General features: G+C 47.0%; 1 protein-coding gene and 1 long non-coding RNA gene across 2 annotated transcripts in view; one reads left to right on the top strand and one right to left on the bottom strand.

Moving 5' to 3' along the window:
- LOC308070786 overlaps positions 1 to 27,235 on the top strand; it is a 290,385-nt gene that overhangs the window by 222,264 nt on the left and 40,886 nt on the right. The window lies entirely within an intron of this gene.
- On the bottom strand, positions 801 to 5,528 carry LOC308070782 (epoxide hydrolase 1-like). The gene is given in 5 exon segments (XM_080405317.1): positions 801 to 1,986; positions 2,372 to 2,549; positions 2,553 to 2,602; positions 3,385 to 3,565; positions 4,330 to 5,528. Coding segments are annotated over 5 exon segments (693 nt in total). The 5' UTR covers positions 4,480 to 5,528; the 3' UTR covers positions 801 to 1,852.

Here is a 27,235-nt window from a genome sequence, read left to right on the forward strand (position 1 = left end):
TAACTTTTCTGAGATGGCCATACCTTTCTTCAGACTCCTTATCTACTGGTCCCACTACATCATGCTTCTGGCTTCAGGCATTATGGCTGTGTCTACCTTTCTGCAAGTTTCACATTGCACTTGCTTATGGTATTTTTCTTGTTTTCATCCACATTTATTTCTAGAAGCTTCAATGTCAGGGTCCTGTGCTTTACTTTAAGAGGCTTTTTGCAAAGGGTTTCTTTGCCATAGAGAAGTGGTATGCCATTTAACAGACCTTGAAAAGTGATATTTGTAGTCTCCGTCTTTCTTTAAGCGGTTCCTTTTCACTTCCTTTTACACAGCTCTTGTCCCCATGTCTTGCATTCAGTCACCAGAATTCATTGCTTCTCAAACATGGTTGGCTTTTGTTCAACTATGTGTTTATACGCCTTAAGCAGTCAGTATACAAAGTTCATAGAGATATAGAGAAGGTTCATTACCTGCAGTGTCTGGTTTGGTGGCTTGGATGTGTAAGTATCCAGACTCTCGCAATAGTTCATGTATATTCTTCTGGATGAAAGGATACATACGTCGAACATCTTCCCTAGTAAAGCCTATGAGCCATGGTATATAAGCCCCAAGCATCACGGAAATCATCCTTCTCAAACCTTCTCTGCCAGCGAAGATAAGATTCACAGATCTGAAATCAAGTTAATGAATAGAAGGTTAAATCAAGCCATTTTCTGTTTCCAAATTTTCTAGAAAATAAGTCTGACGGGAGCTGTAATAGAAGCATTTCACTAAGCCAAATACATAAGCCCTTCACATTTATCGTGATTTCCAAAAAAAATTTGGGAGAGTTAAAAATGGTACAGCTGGTGCCATCTCCATCCAGGAAAGTCCTATACTTCGTGGTACTGATCAGCTGCTGAAAGGCTGAGCTCCTTCCTTTTCTCCCTGCCAATTTTAAATTTATCTCCTTCCTGATTTAGAATGATGATCCTTGAGGTCTCAAATCAAAATGCAGCAGAGCTTACTTCCATGCCTAGTGAAAGAGAAGCCAAACAGCACTCCATTTTTCTCTGTACAACTCTTCCCTAGATAAGGGAGGCCAACAGCATCCTGGCTTGTGTCAGAAATTGCGTGGCCAGCAGGACAAGGGCAGTGATGCTGTACCCAGCACTGGTGTGGCTGCACCTCGAATACTGTGTTCGGTTTTGGGCCTCTCACTACAAGAAAGATGTGTCCAAAGAAGAGCAACGGAGCTGGTGAAGGGTCTAGAGAACAAGTCCTATGAGAAACAGCTGAGGCAACTGGGCTTGTTTAGTCTGGAGGAAAGGGGGCTTGGGGGAGACCTTCTTGCTCTCTAAAACTACAGGAAAGGAGGTTGTAACAAGGTGGGTGTTGGTCACTTTTTCCCAGGTAACAAGTGAGAGGATGAGAGGAAATGGCCTCAAGTCGTGCCAGGGGAGGTTCAGATGGGATATTAGGAAAAATTTCTTCACTAAAAGGGTTGCCAAGCATTGGAACAGGCTGCCCAGGGAAGTGGTAGAGGTATTTAAAAGGTGTGTAGATGTGGCACTTAGGGACCTGGTTTAGCAGTGGACTTGGCAGTGTTAGGTTTATGGTTGGACTCAATGATCTTCAAGGTCTTTTCCAACCTAAATGCTTCTATGATTCTATGAAATTTAGAAAGCGTGAGAATGCAAATACCACTGTCAATGCAAAGCACGTGAATATGACTGAATGCACAGGGGTGGGGATACCCCTGGAGAAAACAAAGCAGAAGGCGATGAGAGGCAGGGCAAACAGAAGGCAGGACCCGGACCGTGGAGCCAGAAGGTAGGGTAAGAACTGGAGAAACCTTCTCTGCACTGATTCCCTTTGCTACTCACTGTGGCAGCATCTGGGCCATGTTTGTGGTAATAAGAGATCCCCAGTCTTCTCCCTGTAGGTAGTATTCTTTGGAGCCCAATCTATTCATCAGCTTATGAAATTTCCGAGCAGTTGCTTTGCTGTCAAAGCCTGCAGGTAAAGAGAAACAGAGGAAACCTGTTTGTCTTGGTGTATCATCCCCTGGCCAAAGATCATGGTCTGACAGAGGCACATGAGTATGCTGCTGTGTAAAGGCACAGTGTGCTATGCTGCTCTGCCTTGCTCCTTGGCAATACAGTGAACACAAGATGGAAATTCAGTGGAAAGTGGATAAAGTGGATAAAGTGGAAAGCAGACCTGGTTTCCAGCTACCATTACCTTCCAGATCTCCACAGCCAGCCCCAGAGCCTCAGCCACATGGGTGTTAGTGCAGAGCCAAGCATCTGCATTCACAAACTGCATTCCCTGGTGAGGGCCAGGGATGACTGAGGCTCCAAGAACCTGGCAATTCCAACAGCGCCTTTTCATCGCTCACCTTTCTGGTGTGGTGCCTCAGAGAAGCCATATCCTGGGATGGATGGGCAGATGACCTCAAACACCATGTCACCCTCATTCAGGCCATGCTCAGCTGGCTCTGTGAGTAGAGCGATGGTCTTGTAGAACTCGTAGAAGGAGCCAGGCCAGCCGTGGACCATCAGCAGAGGTTGAGCAGCTCAACTGTGAGGGACATAGGAGGGCTTCACGTGGATAAAATGGATATCAATCCCTGCCACACATCCAGACAGATAAATTAAAGCCTTAGTTCCATCACAGTTTCTGTTCCAAACTCTGAAGAAGGAGGGTGGCAAAACTGTGATTAGCATTCACAGCAGAAGGTACACAATCAACCCATGGCAAGAAGATGCCTAGCTGAAAGGACATGCCTGGTATTTTACCTGTGTCTCATCTTTTACTTACAGACAGAGGTATTGATCCCAGTCCCAGTTACTGGGGTCACAGGAGACTGAGCATCCACCTCCTGAGAAATTGGTCTTACAGTATATAAGTACAGCTGCACTTCAATGAATAGCATAATGCAGCTAAGACACGTGCAAAAACATGACTAAATTACAAAATGTGTGGGTGATAAAAAGAGAAACATGGAAAAAGTAAGCGCAGGATATAAGTTTAACCTGCAGATCACTTATCTAAAGTCTGGCTAACCTCACCTGGCTAAACTGGGTGGTGGTGGTGGATATTCCAACCTCAGGGCCTGGGTAAATTTTACAGTTTTCAAAGGTGGCTTCAAGGCAATAGCAGAAGAAAACCTCGTTGTTATTTAGTGCAGGTTCAGAGCCAGATGAAGCCCATCTTCAAGCAGATCTAATCTTATCACCACTGTGCAATGATCTTAATCTATAGAGGGTTACTAATAACATAGCCTCCACTACTGATCCTTCATTAAGCTGTTATGCACACTGTTGTCTTAATAGAGTAACCTCTTAAAGCCCCCCATTCTCTCTGTGCATTTCAGAGTGAGACCTGCTCAAGCCACAGAGACCCCCTCACCTTCAATGGTGGTTCGGAAATGGGGATATTTGTTCAGGATTTCCACTTGCTTGCGCCGGTCAAACGGGTTCCTCCAGTAGGCCACCACCTTCTGCAGGTAGCTGGAGGTGAAGCCGTAGCGGAAGGCAGCCCCTTCCAGCTGCGGTGTGTAGCGGGCCTGCTCCAGGCGGCGATGCAGGTCCTGCGGACAGGAGCTCTTGCAAGGCTGGCCAGATGCCTGCATGTGCCCTATGCTAAGGCAGGCATGAACAGGCTCTCCTGGCTCCACCGGCTTCTGTGTCTCTCTCTGGGACACCACAAGCCCTCCTGAAGCAGTGCCATACTCTGTATAACTTCCTGAATCATTTATATGGAGAATATATTTCTCTACAGGTTAGCAGTTCCCCTAGGGCACCCAGGAGTAGTGGGTTCTACGCTTGCCTTACTGCTAACTCGCTTTAGGGTTTTGGGCACTAGGAACTTGCCAGCACTGCCAGCTGAGAGAAGAATAAGCAGCTCAGCCTGTGCTACCGACTGCTAGTTGGCCAGATAATTAGTGACAGGCTTGTAGGGACAGAAGGAAGGACCCCATCCTTCTTCACCCTTCCAACCCTGTCCTCTGCGGAAGCCCCTCAGTCCTGCCCTACTGGTGCCTTTGCTATCCCGGTGCCCTCCCACCCCATTCCACCACTGCAGACCTGCTGTCAAATTCTGCTGCTCAAAGCATGGCCTTTCTGCAGGAGCAGCCCCAGGTTGCATTGAGAGTCTGTGGTCTCAGAAAGCGTAAAGACATTGCAGTGAATCTGAGCTCAAATCCCATTCATAAAGGGCAGTGAGCCAGAGCATCATCTAACGGACCTGCGCTGGCTATTGCCCCCAAGGCATCACCTCAAAGCAGTAAGGTGGGTGATGAACTGGCTCCACCTCGCAGCTTTCTGCCCCTCCTTACCTCCCAGGCACGGGCACCTCAATTTCTTTGTCAGATGTTTCAGTCTTGAAGGGACAGATACTTTCATCTTCTTTCCCTTTTAGAGGTCTTTCATCTGAGCCCCACCATCCATTGCCCATTTCAATAGTCTTGATCTTGTGTCTAGACCTCAGCCAGTAAACCAGCATCCCTCCAACGCCCAGAGCGGCCACAGGGACCAGGACTGCATTCCTCTGAGAACATTCGAATGACCTGGGGAGGCATAAAATTGTTTGCGCCCAACAGAAGTGTCAAGGGTAAAGGGACTATGCTGAGGCTTGTAGTCACATTGGTTGGACGTGAGTAACAAACCCCATGCAGTCAGCAGGGGCTGGGTGTTTCTGTTATTTTTGAAGATCGCAGGCAGGATTTGTGGCAGGGTTACATCTACCAGTGTTTCTTAGGGACCTTAAGCCTTTGCTGATCAGGACTTGTTAATCACAAGGCTTCTCTGTCCCTCTCCTTATGTACCAGGTGTGCCCTGGGAGACAAGGATCAGTAGGATCTGGATCTATCTGTTTTAAGGCAGGTACTGAAGTGAATGGGATAGTAGCACCTGGACAGCTTCAGGAATAAAAACTGCACAGAGTGGGCTGAGGAGCAGAGACAAGAGTTTTCAGCTGCTGGAGACAGCTGGATGTGCTAGACATGCCCCTTGACTGTGCTACATACATAGCTCCCCTACAGATTCAGTCATCTTTTAGGGCAACGCTAGCCCTCCACCATAGCTGTCCATAGGTAAAGGTCTCAACTTGTCTGTCTGGTGCCTCTTTTTCTTACCTAGACAGCAAAGTTTCAGACTTTCTTGAGGTGTGGGAGCTAAGGCGCCAGAGCTGGATTTAACAGACAGACAGCAATGTTTTAAAACCGTTCAAACCCTTCAGCAATCAGTCCTAAATGTAGTGTCCCTTCCCATCCCCCTGACCTGTGCCTCAAGCTCTCCAGCTTCCCTTGGGGATTAGCAGAGCTGTCTGGGGCTATTGCAGGGGGCTCAAAGAAGACTGTGAATGAAGATTTTTTGTCATACAGGGTATGGAAGGGACTATGCTGTGCCCCAACCCAGGTGCTAATAAAAAGTGAACTCCTCAGCACAGAGCAGCTATTTCACTTACCTGATCCAGGACAAGGTGCCATCCCTAGAAAATGGGGGTGGGGGTGGGGTGGGAAAGATTCTTGGTCTGATAGTGTTGTCTGAATGGTACCATCCCTTGGGGATGGTGTAAGGAACATCCCCTGCCAGCACCATTTACCGTGCAGCCATGGGATCACAAGCTGTTCAGCTGGCTGGCAACAGAGACAGTGTTTCTGGGCTGTGTTTTAGCTAGATAGTTTGTCACCATAATATTCCCGCCTTCAGCACAATTTAGATAAAAGGCACTGAACAACTGGGTAGGTGTCCTTGCGGTGTTTCATCCTACAGAGGGCTGTGTTACTTCAGCCAAGTAAATAGTTTATTTTGGCAGCTGTGTAGCGATAGGTGCCCAGCCTTGGCAGGGGACTTCCAAGCTCAAGGGTTACTCTGCTGCCAGCCACGTGGTACTCATCCTGCCCAGGGCTGGCATGAGGAGCAGCTTGTGGGACCCTTCCCTGTTCAGGTTCAGTGAGCTGCTGTACCTTTGCTATTTCCAACTACTCCTGACTGGATACCAAGCTTTTAGGTCTCATCTGCCCGCAAGAAAAAGGAAACATCCTCGTTGGTTCTCTTTTAGCCTGGTAGATTCTCTTGCAAGAAAAGCAGAATCTAAAATCTACCAAAAAGTTAGAAGCAACAGAGAAAGTCTTGTTACTCTGCAGCTAGATGAGGAAGCTGTTTGGTGTCATAATTACGATGCCTTGAGACAAAAAAAAATTAAAAAGGACAGGAAACTCCATGAAAAACCAAGTCCACTGGGTGTTTCCTGTTGCCTGGTACCCTTTCCCACTGCTACCTGTGATGCAGAACACAGTGCCTGTACTGGACACCCCAGCAGTAGTGAAGGCAACTGGGTAATTGATCTCTGAGACAGTCTATGTGATTTTTAAGGAAGTATCTCCTGAAACCACTCCCAGACAAAGAAGACCAAGAGCTCCTAAGAGTAAACAGTGTCAGCCTCCACCTCCCTGGAGGCTGAGTAGCTTATGCAACAAGTAATAACAACCCCCTGCACTTATATCCTGGAGTTTAGTGAGTCAGAGGCACGAAACCAGTTAGCACGGCAACAGCACAAACTCGGCACTGCTAACAAAGCAAGCATGTCCCAGAAACAGCTCTCTGAGTGGCACAGAACAAGGCTCAGTCTTATAAAACCTCCTCCCTACCCATGCTCAGGAAAGCTCAGCTGCATGCTCCCACCCACCGATGGCCTGGTGGACCCCACCGGGCCTTTCTCCTGCCCCAACCCTGGGGACCCCTGTTTAGAGTCCCTCCTCCCTGTGCCAAAGAGATCTCACCAGGCGTTTGGAAGCATCTCCTGCCACATGTCCGCTCCTCCTCGCCTAGCCACAGCTCCCAGCGAAACAACCCAGGTGTCTCCTCTGCTGGCTTTCTCTTCCGCAGCGACACTCTCCTGGTGACAATGCAAGCTACATCAACCGTCAGTGCCACCTATTGCCTAAACGTGCGCTTGCAAATTAAGTTCAGCAAGAGACAAATGCCAGGTCCTGCACGGGGAGGGAACAGCTCCGTGCATCAGCACAGGCTGGACGCCAGATGCATAGAAAGCAGCTCTGCAGAGCCTGGCCTGAGGTCCTCAGCTGAGCCTGAGTCAACAAGGTGCAGCAAAGGCCGGTGCGTACAGGGCTAGATAGCAAGCGTGTTAGCCAGCAGGCTGAGCGAGGTGATCCTTCGCTCTCTTCAGCACTTGTGGGGCCACATCTGGAGTGCCATGTCCAGTGCTGGCCTTGCTGGCAGAGGAAGGGCTGGAGTGAGGCTGCCCACCCTCGGTGGTCAGGGCCACCAGGCTGCTGGGGGGCTGGAGCCATGTGGTGTACCAGGAGAGACAGAGAGACCTGGGCTTGTTCAGCCTGGAGGAGAGAAGGCAAAGGGTGGGGTCTTACTGCTGTCTGCATCTACCTAGTGGAGAGTGTAGGAAAAATGGACCAAGAACAAAAGGCAATGGACGCAAATTGCAAGAAGGGAAATTCTGGTTAGATGTGAGGAAAAATTAGTTCACCATGGAGGTATTCAGACACTGGGACAGGGGCCCAGAGAGGATGTGGGATCTCCATCCTTAGAGGCAATCAAAATTTGACAGGAACAAGGCACTGAGCAACCTGATCTACCTGAACCTGCTCTGAGCAGAAGCTGCGATGAGCTGACCTCCATGTGTCCCTTCTGACCTGTGCATTGTGTGGCTCTATTCCATGTGCACCTGTGATCGGCAGCAGCCCAAACAAAAAAGGAAAAGTTGCTTTTCATTTTCCACAGAAATCAATGCTTTGTTTTAGCTCATTTTTAGACTTCATTTCCTTCATGGTTAGTAAAATCTTACTAGGTAAAGGCTTCTCTTTCCTAAATTGTGTCCTTGCTGTGCTTCAGTCCAGGAATAACTACATCTTACTGTGAGAGAAAATGATTCCTATCTCCATGCAACGCTCTAAGCGAAGTACCATCACCAGTGAGCTCTGTGATGGTTAGGTCTCATACCGTGACTTCATATGCAGCCACTGTGCCATCAAAAAAGAGTCATCAGGAAGAAAAGCTTGTAAATCCTTCATTTGGTCAAAGTTCAGTTTATTGCTACACCACAGCTATTTCTGGTTACATCCGTCTGGGATTACTTAGCTTTAAGGTTCTATTTCCCAAACAAAACCAGCTCTTTTGAGGCCTCTTGGAAGATGATATCCCTGATTGCAGAGGGACTATAGTCAGCAGACAAGAGAATTATTAGCAACAAGGGGAAAGAACTACAACCCATGTGGAAGGTAGCTGAGGACCCTGTAAAGAGCCAGGTTGAGGTACTGCAGGCTGTGATGTCGTCAGTAGACAAAAGAGACCTCGAGGAAATTCTGTTTCTTACTTAGCACTGGGAAAAAGCATAAAGGCTGGTGGAGGAAGGACTGGCTTAAACAGCTGTGAGTGAATTTATCTATACCAGGAATGTGGGAGAAGAGCCAGCAGAGCTAGTTACAGCTACAAAGAAAAGACAGAAGTTGCTGCTTTCTGTATAAAAAGCTTGGGAAAGTCAGAATGGCTTTTACTTAAGATACAAGGTGACACACCAAGGCCACTAATACCCTGAGGCTAAAAGGCAACACCTCACCGCCACCTTCACCCCCGATAAATCTGGAACAGCTGGGATGCCAGGATCCCGTCTACTGAAATGCAGGGGATGTGCAGGAGTTTTGTGTGAGTGCTGGTGAGCAGAGATCAAAGGGTTCCCAGAGGAAATTCCGTCCTGGGATGCAGCAGCAGTGGAAAGCAAGGGGTTTTTCCCCTCCTCTCTTACAACCTCTCGAGGCCAAAATGCACAAATTCAGGCAGAAACTGCTTGCTGGAGACAGCAAGGCTGCCTCCCACGAGATTTTGATGCATGTCTCATAAATGGAAAGGGGAATCCCACAGGAAAGGACCTGCAAAAATGTCTCAGAGCATCTCCCTGCATTGGGGCAGGATCCCTTATTCTTAATGACAGATGTCTTAGCAAACCCATTTTTAAAAAGCCCCTTCGGAGCACTATTAGAAAAAATTCTGCCTCTGTCCCAGTGCTGTGCTTTTGCTGGTTCAGCTGCTACTCTGGCATGGGAAAAAAAAACACAAACCAACCCAAAAGGAGAGAGAATAAAATTTGATACACTGAATCTCACTATTGCACCTCTGTCTAAACTTCCAAATGTCTAAACTTCCCACAGTCCCTGTGCGACAGGCATCATTTTATAAAGGGATTTCATATGTTCCCATTGCACAAATCACATACTAACAGAAAGCTTGTTTCCTATGCTTTTCTCTTGCTCTTGTCACTGATCTGCAGGATCACCCCTGCAGCAATGATAGAAAATACAGACATGGAAATGTTACCGTAATGTATTTTTTCAGATGGTTTAACAGCTGGATACAAGCAGGAGGAGCCAAACACAACACAACCTGCCAGCTCTCCCAGACCCGTTCGCTACTGCTGGTACAGTGTGACCTGCTGCTGGAGAAAGCACCCAAAGGCCAAGCAGTAGTTCTGCAAACACTGGGTGCCCTCTTGTGGGAAAGAGGAGCTCGCAGCACCAGTAATAACACTTTTTTTTTGTGTATTTGGGCTTTTTTCTATTTTGGACTTTATGTGTTTCTCGTTGCCAGTTTCACGTAATCATAATCCAAGCCTCATCAATGCCATTAATACTGAAACCTGAAACACAGGGAGGAAAGCTGGTGACTTCTCATTATGAAATGGGCTATTGAACAGGGGTAAGAATGGAGCACAAAACCTTTGAACGTAGCTCTTTTATAGCTTGAGATGCTGTGGCAACTTGGAAATTATTATTCTGACCTTTAGAGCCGTTGCAAGGCCCTTGCTGGGATTTATGGCCCCAACTGTAATGCACTGCCCTTCACAGAATCATAGATTCATGGAATTGTTGAGGTTGGAAAAGACCTTTTAAGATCATCAAGCCATCATCTTACAGCATGAAGGCATTGCTGCGTAATTTTCCTTTTGCATGCACAAGATCAGGTTCACTGTCTTAAGCATTACTAGAAAGCAAATGGTGCTCATTAACAGGGGATCTTTGTGAATATGGTCTCCTGACTTATACCAGGGACCAGCTCTCTTCTTTTTTTCTGGTCGGTGGCCACTACCAGTGAGCTGCTGGCCAGTGATGTTGCAGGGCAGGACAACTGGAAGCTTCAGATCTCTCCTGTGCTCTTCCAGGTTCCCGAAACCCTGCTTGCCCCATGGCATCACTCTGTCTTTGAACGTTATGTTCTTCCTTTGCTTTTAAGGAAGGTCCTAAGGCTAACAAGGATTTCATGTGTTATGCCGGATCTTTGCTCCTACAGGCCAAAGACACTGAATGCTGTATTTCCCTGCATGACTTCTGAAGGAAAATGGTCCCCGTGGTCCAACAGGTCCAAGCTGGGACTGTCCATGCACATGCAACTCTTTCCAACTGGTATTGTATGAAAAAAGCCATGCCCAGAGATGGGATTAGATGGGAAAAATTGGAGATCTTACCACGTGTGGCTGTGTCCTTGGGGTTAAGGGAAAGCCCCCAGCACATCACCCTACTTGCAATGGACAAGCAAAGTTTTCACCTTTCCAGTGAGGTCTCAGGACATTCAGCTGGTTGGTGGGAGATTTGTTTGGTACCAAAGTCGACTCTGGCACTGAATGGCAGGCTCTGTGCTCAGCCTCAGTGATCCCGTCCCTGGAGGAAACACTGAGCTCCTAAGCACCTCCAAGCTGTTAGTTCCTGAATCTTACTAACAAGAGCCAGCTCAAACATCTGAGAGCCGACGGCAGCAACACCTTGCTCCTGCCCTCACCGGTAGCCAGTCCATGAGGCCTCTGTGCTGCTCCATGGTATATTACATAAAAGTCGGATTGCAGGAGCAATGAACAGCTTGGGAGAGCCCAGGACAATCTCTCCAACCTCTTCCTCCCCCTCCACAAATGCTCCTTTCTTGCGCAGAAAGCCCATTCTCATTGCTGAATATACCTTCCCCCTAACATCTCTTTAGTCCTCTGCTCTGCACTGTATGCTGAAGAGAAGTTACTGTTTTCCCAGCTGGAAATGGCCCCTTCTCTGTCTCCCTTATTGTCGGAAGGCCTCACAAATGTTTCACTGCTACCTCCGGCAAGGACTGGCCCCTTCTGTTGCTAATTAGGGAGCTAAGAGGTTCCTCCAGGCACTTCCCAGTGAAACTGAGCCCATGAAATGAATGGCAGGCAACATCTCTGGGGGTGGGGAGCAAAATTACACAACCGCTGCTTGGAAATAGGCAGTTTGTTACGCGTGCTGGTTTTAGAGACTCAGCAACATTAAAAACAAAAGCAACTTTCAAATCCAAACCAGTGTATTTAGGTCACTGATACCCCAGGGATAATCTTGGGGATATTGGTGATGGGAGGCAGGCAGCAGGCTCTGGAAGCTTGTGCTCAGAGCCTGGATGCACAAAATGTGATAGCTCCTGCATGTGTGCCAGGCCATGGACTGAAAGTCGGGTGTACAAGACCTTTCTGTGCTCTAGGATATGGGTACTGCTGTACTGCATGCTAGGAGTGTTAATCCTGGAACGTAATGTGAAGGATAGCCCTTTTGGGCTTGGACACACTGTGGAGTTTTGGTAGGTGAGTGTGGTGGAGGCTTGCAGGCTTGGCTTAGCTAACCCAGGTGCCCAGCAGACGTGAGGAATTTCTTATACAGAAGGGAACTTCATACAATCAGTACAGATATAACTTTCAACTCTGCTCAGTTATCCCATTTTTGTTGTTTTACAATCTTAGGATTGCATTGCATATCTCCTGCAACCATTGCTCCAAGCCATGTAAAATTATCATCTTGCAAAGAAAGCAAGAATCATTTTTTTAAAAAAAGGATGCAGCTGACCAAAGGTACTTGAGAGAGGGACTAGTCTTAAGATTTGTAGGACAATATAGATATAAATGTCTTATGGAAAAGAATATGCTGGGTGATTTGTCATTAATGTAGTGAAGAAGCATTGGTGGCAGAAACAAAGGCCTTATCTTCAACAAAGGGCTGCATATAAATTAGTATGTGTAGAGGGTCTATACTCAATGATGTATTTAGTTTAACAAAAAATCTCTAAAAAAGCAGTGAACAGCAAGTATTTGGCTGAGGCAGAAAGAAATGCTAGAGAACGATCTCCATCCTTCTCAATAACAATGATTGCTGCTGAGGATCCTGTAACAGCAGCTATTACGACAGGCCAGATCCCAAGCTGCTTTTCTCCATCCTTACCCTGGAAAACTCCTGTTCTTGCTTTCGGTGGGCATGAGTGCGCAGTGGCTGCGAGGGGTAGCTGTGTTGCAGAGTGGGGCGGGTTGTCTCTGTCCCACCGCTCTGCTGGAGCTCTGCACAGCCACCTTCCTGAAACTAGCTCTTACAACGAAGGGCTTCGGAGGGAAAAGGAGAAGCCCAAATCTAAGCATGGGTTTTGCAGTGCCATCAGCTGAGCATTAGGCGCTCACGGAGCTCCCACAGTCGGTATGGCAGGCAGCTGAAGGGCTGCTGGAGTGTGTGAGCTCCCCTTTGCAGGCCTGAAGAAACATGCAAGAAGAGATCTGTTTTTGAGACGTTGGTCTCATGATGTATTCAGTTCACTGGAAATTTTGGAGAGTTTTCTGCAATGATCCTGTGCGTTATTACCTCCCTTTTGGGGAACTGTGTTAGCTGTTTGGAAGTATTTGTGGCCTTCTTCCCAAATTATTTATTTCTCTATGGTTTTTCCTACTGTCCATTATTAGTTGTTATGCCTACATTGTATAACAACAACAACAGTAATATGAGGAGACTCATCAGGTCCAGAGGCATTAAGAGAATGAAGACTGAATCAGCTGAACTTCTGACATAAGGATATGATTTTCATTTTTCATTAAAAACATCTAGTCTGGAAAACGAGGGACGTTTGAGTATAATGTAATAACAGCACTGCAGATATCTCACCTAAAGAAAGCAGCACTATGGACCTTGAGCATTATATCAGGACCCACAAATACAATTGGGAAAATAATTAGGTATTGTATTTTAAGATATTGGTCTGAATATGGTAAACAAGATTCTATCAACAAATCTGTAAGTGTAATTTTTTTTTCTCCTCCAGCTTTTCAGCATTCTTGGAAAGACTTCTCTAAGCAAAATCCCAGATACGTAACTGACTGGCCCTTCCCAAAGGTACAAGGATAAAGCCCTTTGCAAGTGGCTGTTAAGAAAACTGGGCAGCAACAGCTGCAGGATTAATCCTTGCCTAAGATTAATAAGCAGTTCCACAAGCAGTGTAACTAATGAAGCCTTGTTTCCTACATGTATTTGCAAAATACAGCTACTATTTGCAAATACAAAGAATTTGTATTTTGCAAGTACAAACACAAAAACTTTCTAACAATTGAATTGTTCTAAGATTTTGTTTCCTTTAGGTATGTTTATAAAATCACTCCTGCACTTCCAAAGAAATCACTTTTCATGAAATGTGTAGAAACACCTTTCAGAACTAATTTTGAAATGTCTGCTTGCCGAAGTTGGTGAAATCAGCAAACAGATCAAAAAGTTACTGAGAGGACACATCTATAGACATACCCAGTGATTGCACCAGCACTGGTTCTGCAGGAAGCAAGGAACAAAAATGAAGTTGTGAAAGAAAACATAGGAGAAAGCACCTATTTTTTAGCAGTGTTGCAGTGAGAGGAGTTGCAAGGCTCACAGAAGGAACATCCCCCATGATCAGTGCTGAGACATATGGTAGCCAAGAATGATCGAGTCCAGCTCATTTGGTTTTAATGGTGAAATCTTCAGCGCCATTGACGAGACCACCGCTTGCTTTTGCACCACATCCAGAGGATGAAGTGTTTAGTGAGGCAGCCAAATCTATGTAAGATAGAGAACGACTGGGAAAAACTTCAAAAGCCCCTAGTAAAGGCTGCTGCTCTGAAATCTAATTCATGTTTTGGCATTTGCCTTCAGTGGGAGCAGGAATGAACCAAAAGTTGGGTAAGTGGCACAAAGTGATTGCAGATGGAACTCTCTGTATGCCAATATAAGTTAAGGGAAGCTGGAAAAAATATTTCACTGACCTAATATTTAAATGAAATATTCTGAGTTAGAGCTGATTTCAGGGAAAAACTCCAGGCACCTCTGTGGACAGCACAGTGCTGAGAGAGAAAACTCAGTGCAGAGCAAAGCAAAGCCAAAATAAGATGTCGTGTATTAAATAGGTCAGGAATGTATATATCACCGTAACAATTCCAAAATAAATCAGCTATGCATCCCCACTTTGAAATCAGTGTTAAGTAGGGTCACTTCCATAACAAAAGGGCAGAGAGGAATAGAAAAGGCAGAAAAAAACCTGGCACCATAATCACTGGGACAGTGGAGGCTGTAGCAGGAGAAAGGAATGAGTGAGCAGGACAGTTTAGCTTTATGAAGAGTTGAGTCAGGGGAGAGACTAACATAATGAATAACTAATTTGACCTTTAATAAAGTCTCTTGTCACCTGCTGAACACCCTTCATGACTTGACATGGATTATAATCTGGGAGTTACACAACACCTGATGTAATAAAGAAAGGAAATGTAATTTTATGATGCATAGAATTCTGAGATAAAAAGAATTGCTGAAAAATGTCACCAAGGCAAGTAGCTGTAATCATAAAATTAGTATTAATAAAGTTGGTGATGGTGAAAATCCGTCAGTTCTTGTGCCTCTTGTTTTAGGATTTCCATTCAGGTTTGTGTGGCTCACTGAAGCTGAGATTATTCCTGCTGCTCTTTAAGCACAGCAGCATCCACATGGTGAAATACACTTTAAACACTGAGAGTTAGAGCTCAGGATGGAGAGCCAGAAAAAGCCAGTGTAATCCTGGTTTCTGGCACAAAGGCATCACTTAAAAGAGTGCAGAGTTATCCATTCCACAGCTCTCATGCGGTTGCAAATCTCTGTCCTGAAGACACTGGATGGTTTCTTTAAAGCTGCATCTTCTCTCTGGAGTAACCACCTGAGGGCAACATCACAGACGCAACGGGACACACAGGGTTCCTGTGCCTGGAATATTGCACTCACTTTGAGTGACCCCATTACCAGAAAAATTGTGATGACTGGGAAACAGCTCAAAGAACAGCAACAAAGATGATTAGGAGGCTGGAGCTACTATGCAGAAAAAACGTTACAAAAGCAAAATCTAGTTTGCCTAAGGGATGACTGACTAGGAGCAGGATCCTGGCCTTCAAATGTTTGAGGAGTGAAGAGAAATTATTTAGCGTAATAAAGGGAGATAGAACTACCAGTAACTGGTGGAAATGAGGCAAGGAAAATGTGCCTGCTCTTCCTCTTACATTTTTCCTACCTGTGAGATACTGGGTTGTGAATTGGAAGTATTCATATTCTGACTCTCTAATGAAAGATCAGGGTGAGGACAGTGCGGGCCAGGAGCACAGACCCTTGCTCATGGAGATCAGCTCACAGTCTACGTGACAGTCAGGAGATGACTAGTGAGTAAAGCAGACCACTGTTGGGTGGGCAGGAAGATAGGGATACCACGAAGTAAGAAATGATTTACAAAAGAGAAGTCATTCCTTCAAGAAAGTCCCAAGAAATCCAAGCTGTTCTCCCCCATCCACAACTTTCAAAATACATATGGCCCCAAGAAGGATCTTTCTTCTTTGCCAGCCTGCGACGTATTTGTGGGGGTGCTCTAGAGCAATACTGATTTCAGGACAGGGATACTTCACCTTCTCATGCCTTTCCAAGGAGGCAGGTGTTGGGGCCCTTGATCAGGCATGACAGTGGTTGGAGGCAGCCAGTGGGACACATCACCATACGCTCTGATTCTGGACAATTATTTTTCTGGTGGAGAGGGTAGTGGAGGCATCCTGCCCTGTGCAAACGCTGAGCTGGTGCTTAGAACACGGAGTGGAAGGGAGTGCTGAATTTATAGTACCGATGTGAAATGCCACCTACGTGTGCAGAGAGGTCTAGAGAGGAGACAGAGAAGTCCTGTCTGCCCTGCAGTCCAGGTTTGGCTTCTTCACTGCATGGGTTTGTGTACCATAGCACAACACTGGCAGAGCCTCATGGCAGTGGCTGATGAGGTGTCCAGGTGAACCAGGAGCAAGCTGTGGGCTGGAAGGGCTTTGCTGGAGGGACCCAAGGGGACTGGGAACTGGGCACTGTGCAGCGTGCACACAGCTGAGCACCTCCAATGGTCCACAGGATGGCCATGATGGAAGTCGTCCAGCCTGGTCCCTCCTCGGGGCAAGCAGCCCTCCCCAGCTGCCTGACCAGGTGGGAGGGAGGCACAAGGAGTCACAGCAAGGGGCTGAGAGGGATAAGGCAGGGTGAGCTGGATGCACTGGGCAAGCTAGCAGAGCTGTGACACTGCAAGCCTGGTGCTGCCTGAGCCTCTTCAAAGAGCGGCTTTAGCAACCTGAGAACATACATAGTCGGCAGGATCATGCTGTGCCAGGGCTGAAGGCAGAGCTGAGCTGCAGAGCTAAAGCTGTGGCACTTGGGCATAGGTTAGTATCCGTTCTTTGCTCGGGAAGGGAAAAGCTTAACGCGGTGTTCAGGGGGAGGGGAGGCTCTGGGTGTTCCTGTAAGCACAACGCGAGGAAATGGTGCTAAGACAGAGGCATGACCCATCATTTGGTAGGAGGTGCCAGCCTGCCCAGGTTAGCAGTGCTCAGTAAAGCAAGTGTGACAAACCAGGGCAGTACAGGGGTGGCACCTCCTGTCTGCTCGTCCAAGCCCAGCCCGTACTTCTGCCATATCCTTCTCCCTTGTGGCACCAAGTGGGTGTTTTTGTGCAGGTTTTGCAGTTACTAACTCTTACCGCACCAGCTTTCCTGCTCTGTTCCCCTCTCAGTATCCCTTGCTGGTGAGGTCTGAGGGACACTGGTATAGCTGAGAGACATCTCTTCCCCTACTTTTCCCTCTGCCAGCTGTCAATCACCCACCTGGCACTCAAATTCAAACCTCCCCATATCAGGCTCTCCTTTTCTTCCCTTTCTGTCCCTCCATCTACCTCCTTTAGCCAGTGATGGGACCACACCACCCCCTGGAACGTGCCAGCAAGAAAATGAGCTTTTTGTGCAGAGCTCCCTGCGTGGGTTTGGGTTTCATTTGCTTAAAAAGCACAGAGCCAAAAACTTCAGGGTGATCTGGGGCCACTGGAGAGCCCTGGAAAAGGAGCAGTTCTGGACCTGTCCAGCATGTGGAGTGCCCTGTTATACATCAGGACTTTGCAGAAGGATCCACAAGATGTTTCTTATTTAAAATGCAATTGGAGAAGGGAATGCTACACCAGCAGACTCGTCTAGCTCCAGGTCATTGGGATGCCAGCTGCAGCGTGGTCTAACAAGCTTGCTCAAGCCCCTGACTAGACTTGACTGGCCTTCCTGAAGTCTGTCTTGCTGTTACTTCATCCTTGTTAAGAGTTTAAATACAGTTGCTACGCTGCAGTTAAACACTGATGCTGTGGTAGGCATGCCCTAAGTGTGATGGAGCCTGAAAATTTGGGAAGCAAACCAAGCTCAAGTAACTACTCCAAACGGAAAGCAATAAAAGACAGCAACTCCTCCTTCCCTTCACAGATCCCCTACTTAAGAAAGAAAATCCTAATTCTTCTAACAGTCCCATTATAGGACTGAACTGCACCAATGATGACAGGCCTTTAAAAAAAAAAAAAAAAAAAAGATTGGCAAATCTATTGTCTCCTCTTAGAAGGCTTATTTGTAAATATGGCTAGCCAGATCCTTTTCCTACAGTCTGCAGCAATATTTTTCCCTGAGATCGAGGAGTTAACACTCAAATACATCAGCCTATCTCAGACCCTGGAGGCAGACTAATGCACCATCTCTGCTAGAGCATTATCCCTACCATCCACTGTTTTCAGGTTCCTGTTAAAGATTAATGATCAAAGAGCAAACAGCTTTTGCTTTGACTAATTCTGATTCAAGCCTGGATCTCTGTTTAAGCAAAAGCAAACCAAGCGAGTGTTCATTTGTTTTGAGAACCACTGGTTCCCAGGAAAGAGGACAAATTTCTCTTTCTGTCTTCTGGGTAGTTGGTGCGGGCAGCTCTGTGCCTCAAAGGCTTTCCTGCCTCCATGACACAGCAGCTGGGAGCCGGCGGAGCACATAAACCCGTAAGACAGGTCCCTATCCTGCAAAGTGAGAAGATGTTAGGAAAAAAAAAAAAGTGATTTTCCAATAGAGGGCACTAACTCATGGCTTTTGTGGCAACATAAAGCCCTATCTGTTCTTTACCAGCACCCTCTGCAGGCTCCCAAACGGGGTATGTCTGAGTTGAGGATGAGAAGGGGAAAGGAGACCAGTACTGAAGTGCTTATGGCGCCGTGTTGGTTTCTAGTATCTTCTACTCATAGGTTCCACTGTTGCAAAGCAACATACAAAGGGTATCTGGCAATGCATTCAAGTACCTGACCTGTGCAGTGACATGAAGAGGGAGATACAAACTATTTTGTTATGGAAGGCATGGCAGAGGCTTCCCTAGCTGGAGGGGAAGTCACTGCTAGGAGACTGTTTTGTTTTTTCCTGGCAGTTCCTTCCTGGCTTTGTAGGGTCCTTGCCCATAGGCTGTTTTCCTGGGAGAAGCAGTCAGTGAGGTTCGTTTGATTTCATCACATCCTGTTTTCAGGGCTTCTGGAAAATAAAGCTGTTGTGAGGCTGAAAGAAAAAAAAGGATCGCGTCCTTGAACAATGACCTGTGGAACAGCAATAGCTTCCACACCTGTATGTGCTCCCCAGCCATAACAACCCCCCCCGCTGCACAGACCCTGAGGGAGGAGGTGTGAGAAAGTCCAGAATCCTCCCTCTAGCACAGAGATGGGGACAGGAAAAGGTGTCCAAATATCCACTGGTGCATCACCAACAGGTCACGGCCATTGCTGGCTCCTGCCTCTTGGATGCATGAGCAGGTGCCGTGGTTTAACCTCTGCTGGCAGCTCAGCCCCACACAGCTGCTCGCTCACTCTCCCGGCATCAGGATGGGAGAGAGAATTGGAAGAGTAAAAGTGAGAAAACTCGTGGCCTGATATAAAGACAGCTTAACAGGTGAAGCAAAAGCCACACACGCAGGCAAAGCAAACCAAGGAATTCATTCACCAGTTCCCACCGCAGGCAGGTGTTCGGCCATCCCCAGGAAAGCTGGGCTCCATCACCCGTAACGGGTACTCAGGAAGATAAATGCCATAACTCCAAACATCCCCCCTTCCTTCTTCTTCCCCCAGCTTTACATGCTGAGCATGATGTCACACGGTAGGGAGTATCCCTTTGGCCAGTTGGGGTCAACCGTCCTGCCTGCGTCCCCCCCCAGCTTCTTGTGCACTCCCAGCCTGCTCGCTGGTGGAGCAGTGTGAGGAGCGGAACAGCCCCCGACGCTGTGTACGCCCTGCTCAGCAGTAACGAACACACCTCTGTATTGTCAACACCGTTTTCAGCACAAATACAAAACATAGCCCATGCTAGCTACTATGAAGAAAATTAACCCTATCCCAGCCAGAATCAGCACAGGAGGGCAGCAGCACAGCTTTCCAGGTGTTTTTTCACTCTTTTACTTTAGCTGCAGAGTGCTGTTGTCCCACACTACCCCTTTTTGACTTCAAGAGGAGGAGAATGCGTCCACCAAAGCAAAGACACTTGCCAGTGTGAAATTATGTTGGTCTAGGAAATCTGAAAGAGCAGATTTCCTCTTAGGCTTGGAGGCCTCATGCTTCATTCATCCTCCCTTGCTCTGAGTTTTGGGAATATAGACCCAGCCAGTTTGTCTTACAGCTGGACATGGAAAAGGGTCATTTCACAACCCTTTGGAGCTGCTCTGGGGTTGCTAGCCTCCATTATCTGTCCCATTGTGTATTCCTGACATCCCTTTTCCATCTGAACTGCTCTTCCATGCGCAATATTGCCATCATTACTGCTTCTGAGTGCGGCACGCTGTCGTGCAGAAGCTGGTGCCTCACTGCTTCAGCTAAGTTCAGTTCTGTGTACGTTCCTCTTGCTGGTGATTTCCTGGATGACAGGCATTTGCATGGATCCTGGCCCTCATGTTTTGAAAGGCCCAGAGGTGGAAGACAGTTAATACTATCCTCCTATGCTTCCTGACCTGCAGGAGTTGCAGGACACCATCAACCACCAAGGCAGAAGGAAGTTATCTAGAGTTTCATGCATTCTTTGCAGAGAAAAGCACCTCCCCTCCTGAAGTCTGTCTAAATCCTTTGTATCACAAGCCTTCACACTCCAGGCTGCTGCCCTGGATGCTGCTTTGTGAGTTCCTTCAGCGGGGGGTTAAATGGAGAAAGACGCCACAGAGTATCTGTGACTGTTTTTCTAGCGGGAGAATGTCTTTGGCTCCCTTCCCAGGGTCACAGTGAACTTCTGGAGGCAGTGGTGGAAGCAAGACCTTTGTGGAAGACTGTTAGTATATTATTCCCCTCTTTCCATTTCTCCTAACACAACTGAGTATGTTCAGTTCAATGCATAAGCCTGAGGTTAAAAGTGTCAGTAGCTCCAGGCGAGCAGACCCTGCAGGCGCAGACACTAACTGCATAATGGGGTGTGAGTGAAAGGAAGCCCTGGAGGTTGTCCTGACACAAACCCCTTGTAATCAAAACAGCTGGAAGCCGTGACATGAAGGGGAGCTGACTTACACAGTTCAGCCTCTTCCTCATGGGGTCTGGTAAGCCCTGGGACTCCTGCTGGATCTGGTGGGGCAGGAGGAGCTGGGCCATCAGGAACACACTTGAGTCTGTAGCCTGCGCTGTCTCCTGACGCATCCCAGCCTCCGAGAGCTCTTCACTCCCAGCAGCACTGCGTGCCGGAGGAACCACTGTCCAGGAGAGTGGCTGGGGATGTGCCAGAGCATGCAATTCATTTCATTACACACAAAAGTGCTACAGCAAAACGTAAAGGAACAAGAGATTAAAGGGGAACAGATGTTGGCTGATCTTGCCCACCCTACTGCTGGGAGGCAGCCCTGGGCAGCTGCTGTCTGACTCAGGCTCTGCTAGCTCAGGGTAGCAAGGCTGGGATCTTTGCAGTCTTGCATTGCTCTTCAGAGGACAGTACCAAGTATGGCACTGCGGGTACCCTTTTCTGCTGTGGCAGCTTGTTTCATGGGGTGCCCTTTCTGTAAAAATTCATTTAAATGAATCCTTGTCATCATAAGGCATGAGCATTTAACTGTGGAATGCTGGGCCCCGCTGAGGTGAACCATCCAATCCATAATGAGAAAGGAGATCTGAACCACTGGATCATTAGTCCCAAACCAGGTTAAACCTCCCGTGGTGCAAAGCTTGCCCATCAGAAAAGCCAGAATGGGTTACTGACACTGCCTGATTCTATACACAGTTCAGCTGCCAAAACTCGTTTTTTTCACTTAGTGCATAAGCCACATTATTCCCCATTTTTGTATCTTTTTCCTGCCTTCCTTTCATTGTCCGTAGCCTTCCTTTCAATACTCTCTCTATCCCTGCCTCCCTTACTCTGCACTCTGCTGTATCAAGCCACCACTTACTCATATAATGGCTGGACTCCCTCTCCTCATATTCTCCTTGCCCAGCCTCTCTTTTTTTCTGAATCTGCACAGAAATGCTGCCACCCACACTGACATCTCTAATAGATGTTTAAAGGTGCGTCAGCCAACTTCTGAGGAACTTGTGCTCCTGTGTCACTTAGTACAAAAAGGCCCAGTCTTCAGTCATTTAAATTTTTTTCCCTAGAGGGATGAAAAAAACCACTAACCAAGAAGAAACAGCCCAAATTGAACAGTTTATTCTCTTTTTAAATATTCTCCCTCAATATTTCTAAGCCCTTTTCACTGTTTAGTGATCCCTTACTTCTGCCAGTACCCACCACTGGGAGCTATTGTCCGCCTAATGCAGAGCAGAACATGCCAGCAAGCTCCAGCCAAATTCAAACAATTAATTGTAATGTACCCACCACTACAGTATCTGCAAATAGCTGTGAAATCCCAGAGAATTAAGCTTGAAGACTTAATGGGTGAAACTGGCCTCTTGATTTTTATTTGCATGTAATGGCTCACTCATACATGTTTGGTAACTGAGGAACTGCAGCTGTAACCGTGCAGTGGAGCTCATTGCCTTCCAGCATTATTTTTTTTTTCCTTAAATTGCCTTGCAGCTTTTCCTGCAAGTGTGTCCTGTGTCCTGCCTTCCCCATCTCCTATATAGTCAGAAACAGGAGAGGGGGTCAACCTTGCCGGTGCACCTCTTGGACTGTCTGTCCCCTCTCCTTGCTGCACGCTCCAGGCTTCTGCGCTCACAGGGCTATGCTGAAAGCCCAGCGACACGGCTACAGCTCTGAGAGTGCACCGTGCCTTCCCTGCAGGGCCACCTTAATAGCTCACTGCGTACCCCTGCTCACAGATGGGACTTCCCCAGCACCCAACACCACCAACAGCACCTTTCTGTGTCTCTCCTGATACAACAGCATATGCTACCTGATCCTTGCAAAAAAGAACATCTTTCTCAGCAGATGTCCTGAGCCCCCCAGGAAGTGTTTGCTCTTCTCTGTTTGCAGATCTCTTCTCATTTATCAGGCCAGCCTGGTCACTCATCACCTCCTGATGTTAATGCTGGGAGATAGGGCCACTGAGTGCAAGAGTGGCAAAGCTGTCATGCTCCAGCTGGGCAAAAGTGGAGCCTCACTCAGTAAATATTGACAGGTCTGCAAGCAAACAGAAGGCAGCTTTCAGCAAGCAGCTCTCTGGCTCCCTGAGCTGATGCTGGACCAGAGACACTTGGTGCTCTGTGGTTATGAGCTGCTGTTTACAGAGGGCAGGATACAGGAATGGATCTCCAGCAGCTGTGATGACAGTGGCAAATTGATGGGCTCACAGGAGCCACCAGCTGCATGCCCGCTGCCCACCTGCAACACAAGAAGTGGCTGCAACCACTTCAGCCCGTGGAAAAACAAGCTGTCTTTTTCATTCCCCAGCAGCTTCCAGATGGGATTTCTTCAAGAGGATATTCAGGACAATCTCCATTGAAAATAGATAGGATAGCACAAACCAGATTTTTGTTCCAAGTCTTTAGTTCTCTGGTTTTCCTGTTCCAAAACAATGTCCTTAGCATTTAGGTGGTTATTGCACCTCCTGTAAGTTGTTAGATTTAGGCAAGTCACAAATGCAAGTGAGTATAAACATAGAGATAATCTGATTGAGTCCTTCTTATGGGTCCATGGAATTGAGTAGCCAGTCATTAGCAGCATCAGTTCTTACAGAAATCCCAAAGTTTAGTTCTTATACCTTATTAAAACTAACTTGCATCCTAAAATGGGAGATCTATGCCCCTTTCAGACTATTGCCTCTTAGCTAAGTGACCACATTCCCTACACAGGTGGAGCAGAGTTCTTATGCAAAGAGATGGGATTGCAAGCGAGGGCTCATGACGGATTGGGTTCACTTCCTGGCTCACCCTTCCTATGACTTTGGGCAGGTTATTTGATCTCTTAATGCTCTAGTTCCTATCCATGAAAAGGAGGTGATAATGCTTTCCAGCTCTTTCTTTCATCTACTTAGACTGAAAGGGACTTTGCTTTTTCTGTGCTTCAGTGTTTTCTGTTTGTATTATTCCTAGAACAGTTAGATTCTGATCCGCTGCAGAAGTTCCCCGGTACTGCAGTAAATGCAAGTAATTATCTGTTCTCATTTAGAGCCTGTGGGCACCATCAACAGCCAATAAACAAGAGGATGACTCAGGTCCTTAACTGACACTGTGTGGGTCTTAGATAGAGAACTAAGGAGTGGGACAGTAATTTCAGCAGTAGATCCCACGAGTCACCATGCTGTTAGTCCCTAGTCCCTTTCGCTTCCTTTTCTGAATGTCCAAGCTGTTTCTTTACATTTGTTTTCCACTCTGGTTTGTTTCTACTACCTGCCTCTCACTTGTAGAGTGAAGACAACAGTTAATCTCCATTTCCTTTCCCCTGCGTGAAATAAACACTAAGTAATGTGCGTGCTTTGGAGACAGGGCAGATCCCTGCCATGAAGGACATCTCTCTTCTTCCTTACTCTCTATTGCCATTTTTCATTTCTAAATCAGACTGACAGTTTCTTAGAGCAGGGACATTGTCTGTGTCAGGGAGTAAGCACAGCATGCCTAACGCACTGCAGTATGCTTGAGAGGCTGTTGGTGTAGACCGTGCTAGGAAGGGTTTCTTATGTATTAATTTCCTAGAGTAAATCAGTCACTGGGAGTTTTCTGTCAGACAGCTCCTTTGCTGAACCAGGTGTTGGGTGATGACAGGTACCAGAAGTGTGAAAGAGGATGGCGGAACTGCAGCCTAGGGACAGTGGAAGAGCGACCAAGGATTTGGTTGGTGCAAGACCAAATGTCTCTGCTACAACTACAGCCCAAGCGCCATGCAGGGCCAGAAAGCACCTAGGCACTGCTTCAACAGCACTGGTCATCTGATCCAAACCTCAGCTTGTACAAAGCAATGGTCTGATAGTAAATCGTTTCAGCTGTTCCTCCCCTTCGGCCATCCCTGCTCTGTGGGGCCTCTGCAAAGCCCCATAAGGAAACCCACAGCTCCGGGATGGGGTCAGCTCTTTTGTCAAGATCACTGGAGATCATGCCAAAGCCAGTGCCAAAACTGCTGTGGGCCTCCAGCACTGGCAAGTCTACCAGTACAAATGAATTACAGGGAATGAACGTAACAAGACACGTCGATGGAGATCCAGGGGAGGGACAGAGAGAGGGGAGGGAAACATGGCAAAGGATGAAAAGAAAAAGAAGGGACATAGCAGACACAAAATGGACCTAAGGGTAAATGAGAAAGGCAAACTAGTGATACCTTTTGTTAAATATTCATTGAATAATGGTTTGCACAATTACAGCCAGAAGCAACATTAACAGCAGGCAGCAAAACTTACACTGTGCTGGCAAGCTGCATTCCTCTTCCAGAAGTCACTCATTCCGACCACTGCAACACTAACAGTGTAGGGCTGTCGGTACATGCGATGCCGGAAATTTTCTCAGGCAAGTTTTTCCTACAAACTCCTTCCAGTATAAGAACATACAGGTGGAGAAACTACACTGTATGTCACCTATGCATGGAAGACAAAATGAAGAATCCTGTTATTTGTGGCTGGTCTCCCCACTCAATGCTGGGAAAAGCTGGATTGGACTGCACCTCTGCCTTCCATGCTTAGAAGAGCATGAGCAGTAAATAATGTATCTGGAAGCTTTTTCTGGCACGGACAGATGTGTATAGACACAGAAAGGAAACACTGCTTGTTAGAAGGTCGGCATATATTGGTTATGAGCACGGGAATGTTCTCACAGGAAACACTGAAGGCTGTGCAGAAGTAAACATACCTCCAGTGTGGAGTGGCACGGTGACCCAGCTGAGACCCTCTCTGGGGACTAGATTCCCAGGGATGATGCACAAGGCCCTTGGGGTATTTACACAGCCTGTTCTCTAAAAACCAGCTGCCACTCAGAACAGTTTATCTTCTTTTCCTGATTATTCAGTCTGTGTTCTCTTTGCTCCTCCTGGCTGCTTTTCCTCCAGTTCCTGGAACTGTGAGGAGCACAGAGGAGCCTCTATAGCACCTGTGTGTGCATGCCAGACACAGCAGCTGCCGCATCCCCCGATGCTCAGTGCAGCCTGTCCACCACACACATTTCCACACCACTGGGCAACAGGCTACTTCCAGATCCTTCCCATGCAGGTTTGTTCCTAAGACCAGAAACTTTGTATTTTCCTTGAGCATGAAAACTCTGTTCTTAGCCCTAGGCACCTCTGCATTTTGTGTTTCTTTAGATCAAGAGGGCTACCCAAAAAGTTCCACCTTCTTGCTGCCAAAATTAGGAGAGACAGTTCCAGCTTGTGACAAGCCTGGACGAACTCCAGTAGAGGCAGAGGGAATAAAAAGAGCGAGGGCCTCACTGGATTCCTGCATTTAGGTCCTGCAAAAGGCTCCAAATTCCAAGAGTCTTTCAGCAGAAACAGCATTTAAAGTGGACACAGTTCTAGTGCTTCTACAGAGGGTCAAAGCCCTTCTTTGTCTCTGCTCGCAAAGGCTTGTGTGTCCATATCTGCTAGATCTCCCTGCAGGGACACAAAAGATGCTCAGATACTTGTTGTGGTCTCCACTTGGGCTGGAGGAGCCCTGACTTCCACAGGATTTCCAAACACACAAAGATTAAGCAGGCCAGGCTAAACGGCTGGCATCTCTTCAAATTTTGCTTACTTCTTGCAACAGCAAGGCTCAGAGGGGTGCATTATTCTTTGTGGAACAAAGAGGGTACTATCTACCAAGCTTTTGCTGTATAAAATCAGTTCAGTTCAGTGAAATTCACGTTTGCTGCTTGCATGCTCCCTACTTCCACAGGCTTGCTGTCTCAACTGCCTTCATTAGTCCCATTATTTTTTGACCCAACTGCTGTAACAATAAAAAAATCAACATGAATTGGCCACAGAACACAATTCACATCTGTTTCTGGAACCCAGCACCTAAAAGGGAGATAGATTTCTTTATCCACCCAGGCCTTCTCTAGAGTCATAAGAAAAATGCACAGAAAGAATCCTTATAAAATACGATCTTCAAAAAGAGAAGTACTTATTAAATGTGCAAACAAAAGCTTCCCTTGCTACTTTCAAGTTCTATTAGCATTGAAGATCTCCATTTAAGAACAGTGGAGGAGAGGAGAAATGATAATGTTACGATTCACGAGTTGTTCATAGCACCCAAGGATGTGCTGTTTAAACAGAAAAAAGATTTCTTGCGTGCTGCCTTCTCCCGAACCAGTTCTTACAGGGTAGGAATGTGTGCCTTGATGTTCTTACTACTGAGGGACCAGGGGGGCTGCCTTGGTGGGTACGAAGTCTACGGATGTTTACAAGGTAGGATTTCTACAGCATACAAGGGAGCTAGTCATCAGCCAAGGTTACTTCTGGCTTAAGCAATCAGTTCAATGGACTTTAGCACTGTTATAGAACTGTAACCTGAAGTCCTCTGGGAGTTTGAACCATGCTGTTGTGCTCTCACAACAAGTAATTTGTGAGGCATCTCTCCCCTTAGGAGTCCGTATCAGTCAGTAACGTGAAGCAGCTGTGAGCTCTCTGTGGGAGAGAGGTAGTCCCAATGGCCAGAACCTAGGTCATACTCTCATCAACTCCCATGATGTTATCTCACAGCTTTTCAACAAAGCATGTAGCCACCTCTTGACCACTTTAACTTTCTCATCAAGTTCATATTGTAGATTTATAATTTTGTTTCTCC

Source organism: Falco punctatus, assembly GCF_963210335.1.
Source record: "Falco punctatus genome assembly, chromosome: 10".
In the NCBI taxonomy this organism is placed as follows: domain Eukaryota; kingdom Metazoa; phylum Chordata; class Aves; order Falconiformes; family Falconidae; genus Falco; species Falco punctatus.